Raw genomic sequence first — 10,442 nt, 5'->3', positions numbered from 1 at the left:
ACATTAAGGTCCGTGCTATGCCGCCTGACATACCTGGCTGCACACCTACAGTCATTAGGCTATCCTGCTCCGTTTTCACCCTAACATACCTGTAAAATTCTCTCCACCTGTTGCTGCAGTCCTGTCATATCTGTTCACCGCACCGTTTCTTCCCCACAGCGTTCCATTATGAACTTTTCAGCTTCCGTGCTGTCGGAAAAGGATTTCTTTTTCTCTTTCCATGTAAAGCGTAGGACGGCTGGACCAACCTGGGGGGTCTGTCCTCACTGGGTCTAGTAGTCGGGGCTCTGTGCGCTCTCTCAATCTCCATCTCCTCATCCAGCTGGAGTCCAAAACCGTCAGACATAATGCTTTGAATACATTTCATCAGGCCTCCTGCTTCTGCTCCTTCCTTTAGGCCTATCAGTCTAATGTTATTGCGCCGGCTCCTATTCTCGAGGTCTTCCACCCGGTTCCACAGCATCTCCACGCGTCTTTCATTATGCTCATTAGCATCTACTATCTGCTCGGTCGTGTCTTCTACATCGGAGATGCGACCCTCGGCTTCGGTCAGCCTTTCTTGAATGGCGTTAATGGAGTTTCTCAGCTCCGTTGTACTTTCTTTTATTGTTGTTACATCAGTGGCGAGCGCAGTTAGAGTTGTACTTATACGGCTGACCTCAGCGAGTAGATTCTCCATTAAAGGCTCCGAATTTCTCTGTTCCGGAGGCATGAGGTTACCCTCAGGCTGCGGGCTCAGTTTTCTAGCGGCACGGCTACTCGTTGTACTTTGAAAAGACTTTGACATATATTGACAGTCTAGAGAATTAGAGGCTACCCATATGGAAAAGAAATAGAAAATTTGTACTAAATGTTTATATTTTTATTTGAAACTTGTATGTTAAATGCATGAATTTCAAAGCAAGTACAAGAATTGAGTATACTCAAAATATCTTTTTAAACAGTAGGCAGTACCGGCATTTGCTCAAAACTCTTTAACATACTCCCTGTTTCTCCTTTGTTTGAATGTTAAGGGCTAAATGAGGTGTGTAGAGTGCATCTGTTTGTAATGGCAGTAGTTTGTTGTTGACAACATTCCCTAAAAAGAATAGGAATAGAATATGTATGTCCTCGACATGTCTGTAGGCATGACATATGTTAAAATGTTGAAACAAACTTAAAGATATTCCTAACTTGTCAAAAGTAAATTCAATTGTTATCTTATCTAGCAAAAAGTCTTGTTCTTTAAGACTAATGTTTACTGCTGCTTGTGTACTGCTGTAGGCATTGTAATACCTGCAGGGTTTGACTTTAATAAAGACTTTTGAATTAAAAGTTTGCCTCACAGCCCTGCTTTCAATATTACACACTTATACAAACTGCATTTACACCATTGTGTAGTAGAAAGTGTTTGGGTGCTGACCAGGCTAACCATTTCACCTGAAAAGTAGATATTGTTCAATTGTTTTACATATAACAATCTTATAAATATCATGTAAAAAATGCATAGATTTATTTGTTATTTAATACATTTAACAACTAAAAAAAAACACATAACATAATTTTGTCATGTAATGAGACTATATAATTTTTATAAAATTGTATTTGTTGGACAGAAACAAATCTTATAGAAAACATGTAGAAAGCATAGTTTTCTTTAATTATTTGAGACACTAAAGATATAAAAAACATATATAAAAAGGCAATTATTCATGTAAAAATAATGTAAATCTTTAAAACAGACATGTATAAATATATATAAGAACATTATATGGACCTTATAAGAAAAAAACATCTTTTAATGCATTTTACATGTAAATTACATACATAATGTATGCTTAATTCATATAATTACATTGTATGAGAAAAATGCAAAAGTGGCCACTTTCATGAGTAAATCATAGTATGAGACACACAAGTCTTGTAAGACATTCAATACATGTAAAATATAAAGATTGCATATTGCAGGCAATGAAATATTTTACATGTTTTTTCTGTTTCTTTTCCATATGGGTATATAACTGCAGGCGCAATTATAACCGAGAAAGGTGGGATAAAAACGTTCTAATTAACAAAGTTTTAGGGCTATTAACCGGAGCTAAATTACTGTGCAGCCATCTTTCTTGGCATCCACGTGACTTCCAATCTTTTCTTTTTTTAAACACAAATAACACTTGTTGCTTGAATGTGGGCAGACCACATCTGCTTTCTGGTTCCTCCTTTATCTGTCATGAAGTTCACACTCTGTCGATTTAACCTTTTTTGGGTTTCTACAGACTCTCGGATGTGACTCAGAGCATACAGAATGATCTGAGCAGTGATGATATCGATGTTTAAATGAATGCAGGTCAAAAGACAACAGGTACAGAAATAATAAAAAAGTTTAAAAATCTTTAACTACAACTTAACACATGCACATCAAAGTGCCTGCTGCGTATATAAACTTATTTAAAAAGCTGGTTTATATGGAGCTCCTGAAGTCCTAAAAAGACAAACAACACAAAGTCTCATACAAACACATCTATCAGTATCTGTTTTCTACTGAGCCCTGCAAGGCTCAGGTGAGACAAAAAATAAAAAGCTGTCGATCATTTAGATTTCTTCACTTTGTTGATGGTGGCTTAGAGGTTGCTGGGATCTATGCTGCTGATGCTAATCTTTAAGATTTACTTTTGGAGATATGGAACAGTGGATGAAAATCCTTCCAGGGTGAAGATTTTCATAAACTCCATTTAAAGTGTTTATGTGTGGACGGGGAGAGTCTTGGGTTTGTGACTTCACACTGTGCACCGGTTTCTCCTCCGTTTGACGTCACCGTGCGATGCTGTCACTTTTGTTTACATGAGATTACTGTGATGGGAGACGTAACCAAACCAGTGCTGGTGCTAACGTTGCTAACTGGACATTTTTACATGCTTACACATAAAATGTATTTACACAATAAATTAATTTACATGCTTACACATACAATGAAAACATTTTAATATAAATGCTCACCTTCAACAAAGACGAGAAAAATCAAATCCTGAGTTGTTTGTATTTCTGTAGTCGTTCTCATACCAACCAGCATCCTTCACTGTGACCGTCTTTATGACCAGAGAACAATCCTCTGTAACATTCAGTCTGTCTGATTTCACTTCATCCAGCTGGAATACAAGCATGACACTGCATGACTTTCTGTCTGTTTCTTGAAGGCTGTTAATGTGACTGATGAACTCCCTGTTCTTTATCCTCACTACAGATTTACAGACATTTAATTTGGCCTTTTGTGATATGCCATCACAGTTCCTGCGGTGTGGAATCAGTAAAGAGGGGGAGACTTCCAACACTTTCTAGAATTATAGAAAAGTTCCTGAGGTCTGAAAACACCTTTAATGACCCTGCAGATGTGTTTTTAATAATGAAATGATCACATGTTAATACACACATTTCTTCTCCTTTCAGTTTATTAAGCAGTAAGCTCTCCAAACATTTATCCTAAAGCTTGCCAGAGTGATAAAGAGTAAATCCACACGTTTGATGTCATTAATATTGATACAGAAGATCAGGAGATTGATGTAACAGATTTGACATTACAGAGTTCTTCAGTGTCTCACAAATGTGCAAAAACAATTAAAAAACCTCAATCAGATCGAAAAGATATCATCAATACTTTCTGTTCAATGATAAAGGAATGCTCCGCTCTCCTCCAGAGACACACCTCCAACCCCTCTCCACTCAAGTTCCCATTAAGGAGTTAAGCGTAAGCGGTGGACTAAATCTTCCTTTGCTCGAGCTGCAATTGCCTGTGGTCTGCATTGTTGTGTTAGCATGCTAATGTTAGCAAAGTTAAGTTAGCTTGTAGCTTCACATTGTATATAAATTGATACAGATAACAATCTAAAAATGCTTATGTGATATCAAAATAATCAGTGATTATGTTCTTCTTCTTCTCTCTAGTTCTTGACTAAAACAGCTTTTATACACAAGGGGAGGAGCCGGCCGTCCCGTCCATGTAAACACGGCTCTGACAACAACACAGCCAGCGGGACTCGAGCTTCTCCCTCATTGTAGACAGTCATGACTCAGAGACACATTCACACAGGATAGACTTGATTTCTGATATATTCATGTGTAAAACGTCTCACATTGTCCCTTTAGTCTCACTGGGCAGGTAAATGTCGCTCATCATCGACGTGAATGTAAATAAAAATATTTTTCAAAGAAACAGACCATCAGATCAACAACAGAAGCCTATAGCTGCCTCCATATTTTCCAGGATTTAAACATTAAAGAGTCCATATTCTGCCCTTTTTGGGGTTCGTATATTTAATCTATGTTCCTACTTTTGTACGTTCACAATAGCTAAAGTCTGAAAAAAGTGTCTGTTTTCATGAACTGCTCCTCCTGGCTCCCTCTCCGCTCTGAGTCCGTCAGCTACACTCTGTTGAGCCCACACTGTTAGACCCCACATGGGCCAAGTCTGCTCTGATTGGTCTGCTGATCCGTTCTGTCGTTATTGGTCAGTTGCTCAGCACGCTTCTCTGAAATTTCAACATGAGCTGCAGGGCTTGCCACAACGAGCCAATGGGCTTCGATCAGTGATCTCACACTGACAATGACGTCGCACTGACACATTTTTATCGATGGGGGCTAGAACCGAGCGTTACATGCGGCTAATGCTACAGCTAACAGGAGGACGTAGGAGAAGCAGCATTTCCGCTGACTTTGAATTTTTGCACATACATGTGCCGAAACATGCACAGGACACTTGGAAAACACACTAAAGAGCATATAAAACCAGAAAAAGCAGAATATGGGACAAACAAACATATACATTTCACTTAAAATTGAACACATTGAGCTGCACACAAGAAGTATTATTACAAAACTCAGACTAACTGTGTTTAAGGTATAAGAATGGAAAAATGAAATGAAGTTCTTGTAATAATATTCCCCCCTAAATCGAGTTGAAGAGCTTTTTTATGACGTTCAAAAGAAAACAATTCAACAACTGAACCCTCATGTCTCTCTCCTCTCTCTTTTAAGCGTCTAACCTGGAGCTGCATCAAGAGAACTATTCCTCACCTTCCTCTAATTAGTAAAGTGTAAATCTCTCACAGTGTTTAGCAATCTTTTCTTTTTTTAAACACAAATAACACTTGTTGCTTGAATGTGGGCAGACCACATCTGCTTTCTGGTTCCTCCTTTATCTGTCATGAAGTTCACACTCTGTCGATTTAACCTTTTTTGGGTTTCTACAGACTCTCGGATGTGACTCAGAGCATACAGAATGATCTGAGCAGTGATGATATCGATGTTTAAATGAATGCAGGTCAAAAGACAACAGGTACAGAAATAATAAAAAAGTGTAAAAATCTTTAACTACAACTTAACACATGCACATCAAAGTGCCTGCTGCGTATATAAACTTTTTAAAAAGCTGGTTTATATGGAGCTCCTGAATCCTAAAAAGTGGAAAAAATATCTTGTGCACTTGAGATGTCATCTAAGGCCGTGTTCCCACTTGACTTCTTTTTTCAACTGCCAGCGCCTTTTTTACACACAAGCCTATGGAAAAAGGAAAAAGTATGACGCCTTTTCAAAAGCGCTGCGCCCGACGCCTTTTTCAGTTGAATTTTTTTTAACTTTTCAGAAAAGTGCTGGGTGACGTCAAGCGCCTTTCTGACAGCTGACCAATCAGGACGAGTAGTAACCTACGTCCCTAGTTAGCTGTGCCCAAAAACGGCAAACTCCCACCAGATCTGTGTGCATTGCGTGTCCGCTCCGGTCTGTTACAGGTCCGTGCATCCTCATCCGTCAACACCCACCGGCTGCGTTCTCAGTCTGCAGCACGGAGAGCACAGACGGACAGCTGGAGTACAGAGACACAGGAGTTTCCTTGGTAATTTAACAGCACGAGATAATACGATGTTCGTGGTATAAAACTCAATAAAAACCTTATAAACACATAAACAAACACACAAACGGTGGTTTTTCTGAACCGTCAAAACGGAGGGTGTTATTCTGAAAATAAACCGGATGTTTTAATGTCGTATCGGTGTCTGACTTCCCGTCCTGTTTGTTCTTTTCTGTGCTAAATTGATGCGTTGTGCTCCGGCACGGTTGCACCGCAGACTAGATCCCGTTGTTATGGTTACAGAACACTCGCGCAAAAGCGCTCAAAAGGCACTGAAGGCAGCGCAGAAGTCAAGTGTGAACACGGCCTAACTTGTGCACAAGATGCTATGTTGTGCTCACAAGTGAATATCCTGTGTGCAAGGATTAAGAGAAGAAACAGTCAGCGCTCACACACACTAGCATGTAGTCAAAGGATTTTCTGAATACCAGTCCTTTATATAATTATCATGTTCACACAAGATTTCAGTTTTTGTACTTTTTGGGACTTCAGAGTCTCCGTAAATTTAAATTTCATGCAGAGGTTTAATGCTAGGTGTTTGTGCTAACCTTACATCGCCATTTGTTGGAGAAAAAAAGCATCTTAAAGCAATAACTCTTGAAAGTTAACAACACAAAGTCTTATACAAACACATCTATCAGTATCTGTTTTCTACTGAGCCCTGCAAAGCTCAGGTGAGACAAAAAATAAAAAGCTGTCGATCATTTCGGCAAATCCATGCACACTGATTTACAATCTGTGGGCACAGATTCCTAAATGGTGCACACAGATTTCAAAACAGAGTGCGCACGGTTTCCTAAACTGAAAGTGAGCCTGCAGATTGCAAATCCGTGCACACGGTTTACAAATCCATGGGCACTGTTTATAAACTGTGCGCACAGATTTGTAAACTGTGAACAAAGGATTTACAAATTGCTTTTTATTTTGTCCTACCTGAGCCTTGTGGGGCTCCGTAGTTTTCAGTGTAGAATGCTGAAAAAACTTGAGCTGTGACTTTACTTTGGATTCTTATTTCTTCTCTTTGTTGATGGTGGCGTAGAGGATGCTGGGATCAGCAGAGGCTCCTGCAGCAGCAGAAGAAGAAGAAGAAACTTTGACAGAGGCATAGATCACTGAACCATCGTCAGCATCGTCTTTAGCACAAACCTGGAGATAGATCACAGAGCATTAAATAACACAAAATGACGTCATTATATGCAAAGTGCAAGTTGATACATGGAGAATAAAGTCGACATGTTGAGAATGAAGTTAAGCTGTTGTTAGTAAAGCTAAAATAAATGGAATGAATTCTAAATGTTCAGATAAAAGTTCACATCCATCCTGACTTTAACCAATCAGACAGCTTACCCGAGCTCCTCTTTTCCCCTTCTTGTTGTATCTGATGGAGGCGTAGGAAACCCCGCCTTCAGGATCAGCCTACACAGAGAAGACAACAAAACAGCTGCTCAGTAATGTTTATCGTGACCTGTGCTTTTGATTGGAGCAAATAAAAAAAACTGGTTATGATCTTATCTAGGGGTAGCAGATAAAGGGAGAAGAGCAAGGGCCCCCTGGACAGAGCCCTGTGGTACCCCACATAACTCAGAAGACTCAGAGACACCATCACCATTACGTACTGAGAATGTTCTGTCAGCAAGATAGAAAGAAAACCAATCTGTGAGCCCACAGTGTGATACGTTCCTGGTGCTCTGAAGTTGCACCACCATCAAACTTCCCTTTTTATCGTTGTCACCCTCTGAAGACTGAAGAGCAATTTATCACACTAATCTAAGGAAGTTGTGACTTTCAGGCGGGGAGGGGGGGCTCGGATGAATATTTATTTATTTTTGGCATTTTGGTTTCTGCTCTTTAAAAAAAATCCCTTCTGCTCTGCTGATTACTCTTTCTCTGTGTCTTAACAGAAATGTTTCTTCTGAACATGCAGGATGACATTTATAAGGCTCGTATGATGGTATCCAAAGAATGACCCTCATAATGTCTAAATTTATCAAGTCTCTTCAGCAGCCGGTCAGAACAAACATCATAATTAAACGTTTTGGGACTTACAACATCGTCACCCATCTGCGTTCTGTTTCCTGCAGAGACACAGAAACAGCTGGACTTTAGCTTCCAAACAAGAAATATGGATCATCCAAACTTCTAGATATTAAAATGTGTTGGTAAACTGAAGCTAACAAACATTAAACTTCTGTTATTAAAGTTTTTTTCTGCATGAAAATGTTCATCTGTGCTCTCACCTTTCTGTCTGATGACTTTCACAACGACCACTAACAGAACTATAAAAACCACCACAGCCACGAGGATCCACCACCAAAGCCAGTCTGCCAGAAAAATGAAAACATGTGAAGCATGATGACCTCAGACTTCTGTCCTTAATCAGAATCAAACACAGAGAGCAGAAGACAACAGGAGACTCTACCTCCGGCAAGAGTTGTTGTTTTTGTTGTTGTTGCTGGTGGTTTTGTTGTTGCTGGTGCTGGTGGTGGTCTTGTTGTTGTTGGTGGTCTTGTTGGTTCTGGTTTGGTGTCCTCACCTGAAGTTGAGATAAACACAACTCAATAAACTGTTCAGCACTAAACTTGTGTTTTCATATAAAATTCAAACTTCAAATCCAAAGAAACATTTTAATATTTGAAGTATTTCCAGTCCAAAGTAAGGATGGAGATATTATAAGAGAAACACAACAAGAGACAAATTAACTTCATCAAAGTCTTTATAATTATTGTAATGTTTCAGTTTATTGTTTGAATTAGAAAAGTTTTGTTTGAAAAGATTATTGAAATACTTACTCTTGTTAACAGAGAGATGAACTCGAGTCTTATCGCCTGTTATTCTTCCTGATTTGATCTGTTGACAGAGATAACTTCCAGCATCCTCCTCTGTGATCTTCTTTATAACCAGAGAACAGTCCTCTGTAACTCTCAGTCTGTCTGATTTAACTGTAGAGTTTTTAACCTGACCTTTTACAACCAGGTCTACTACTTCCTTGTTTCTTAAATCATCATCAACAAAGCCCCATGTCGTATATTCACACTTCTGTTGACCTTGTATCACAGTTTCACAAGACAACATGGCGTTCTCTCCAGGTGAAGCTTTGACTGTGACTTCTTTATCTCCAGCTGCTGCTGTTGATAAAATGACAAAGAATAAAGTAAATCAATAAAATGTTGATTATATTCACAATCAGTTTGAGAATAATTCTTCATCTGTGGTTTCTCAGAGTTCATTAAATCCATCATGTTTAAAAAAAGGTTAAATATGTGATATAAATGTTCTTACCAGCAAACTGAAGCAGCGCTGTGAGAAGTAAAGAAGTTTGAATCCATTTGAGCTCGTTCATGGTGATTCTCCGTCTCTGTCCTCCCGTTGTCACGCTCCTAACTGTCTGAGTTTCTTCAGTAGTGCTTCTTTAAAGAGACGCTGCATCTACTTCCCTTTCTTAGTATGTCATCACTTCCTCATTTTGACTTCAAGCCTGCTTTAAGTGTTCACTTCTATGAATGTGTCATAGTTATTAAAACATGATGTAACATGTTTAAGTGATCATAAACTGATGATCATTAAGATGAGCTGCATCGATCAGTAAAGATGTCAGAGGTCAGAGGTCACAGCAGATTGACGGAGATCCTGTCAAACTGTGATCAGTGTATGAAGAGGTCCGTCCCTCTGTCCTCCCGTTCTCACGCTCTCAACTGTTCAGTTAAATGTGTGAAGATTGTGAGTTCAGATAAACGTCTGAGAAGTGCAACGTTCCTCTTTAGATGGTGTTTCTGAGAACACAGTCAGGTTTATTAATGATGTCTGACCTCACTCAAAGGTTTCTAACCTGTCCATGTATAACCAGTGGTGTAGACCTGACTGAAGAAGTGGGCATACTCTTCATTTCTCCCCAAGTGTCCCGTCCAGCAGAGGATACACGGCCTCTGTTACTAACAGTCACATAGGCCTCCTCTTGAATATTAAGTTAGTTAGTGTGTACTAGCCAATTAGAGACAGAGTAGGGAGGGTCATCCCTTCACCATCCTATAGGAATTGCAGCATCCTACTGCATACTGTCAATCACTCAATAGTGAGAATCAGAGGAGATTTAGAAGTGGGTCTACTTCTTATACCTGCTTATACCCTGCACTACACCACTGTGTATAACAAGCTCTACTGCAGTGTTTCCTGAATCAACAAAGATCCATGTTGTATATTCACAGGCGAGGAAGAAGGGCGTGCTGATCGCTGTACCACCGTCTGTAAAGGCAGAGTCATTTCTGACCATTGAAGGAGTGAAGCCAGGAGAATGAGAGGTTTTCAGAAAGGAGAAAGGGAGGACACAACATCACTCCTGTTGACCTTGTATCACATTTTCACAAGAGAACGTGGCGTCCTCACCGACTCTGAATGTCACTCTTTTACCTCGAGCTGCTGCAGTTAAGAAACTGACAAAGAATGAAGTAAAGAAAAAGTTGTTTGTCTCTGTCCTCCCGTTCTCACGCTCACAACTGTTCAGTTAAATGTGTGAAAATTGTGAGTTCTGAGAAGTGCAACGTTCCTCTTTCTGAGAAAATAGTTAAGT

The 10,442-nt window shown here is 39.5% G+C and overlaps 1 protein-coding gene across 2 annotated transcripts; it reads right to left on the bottom strand.

Annotated features, from left to right (window-relative positions):
• Positions 1-3,403: 3,403 nt before the first annotated feature.
• LOC109999729 (hepatitis A virus cellular receptor 2 homolog) lies at positions 3,404-9,472 on the bottom strand. 2 transcript variants are annotated; one of them, XM_065963388.1, is made up of 6 exons: positions 9,158-9,472; positions 8,668-9,003; positions 8,298-8,411; positions 8,116-8,199; positions 7,925-7,953; positions 3,404-7,294 (listed from the first exon to the last, which is right to left on the bottom strand). In XM_065963388.1, exons 1-6 carry the CDS (start codon positions 9,216-9,218, stop codon positions 7,205-7,207), a joined length of 714 nt encoding a protein of 237 aa, XP_065819460.1. In that variant the 5' UTR covers positions 9,219-9,472; the 3' UTR covers positions 3,404-7,204. The 2 variants fall into 2 exon arrangements, with proteins under 2 accessions (XP_065819460.1, XP_065819461.1); XM_065963389.1 differs by having other exon boundaries at positions 8,668-9,000.
• Positions 9,473-10,442: the final 970 nt, after the last annotated feature.

The sequence above is a fragment of the Labrus bergylta genome, chromosome 15, assembly GCF_963930695.1.
Source record: "Labrus bergylta chromosome 15, fLabBer1.1, whole genome shotgun sequence".
NCBI classification, from domain to species: Eukaryota; Metazoa; Chordata; class Actinopteri; order Labriformes; family Labridae; genus Labrus; species Labrus bergylta.
Note: the sequence above shows the minus strand (reverse complement) of the source record. Positions and strands in the feature narration are given on the sequence as shown.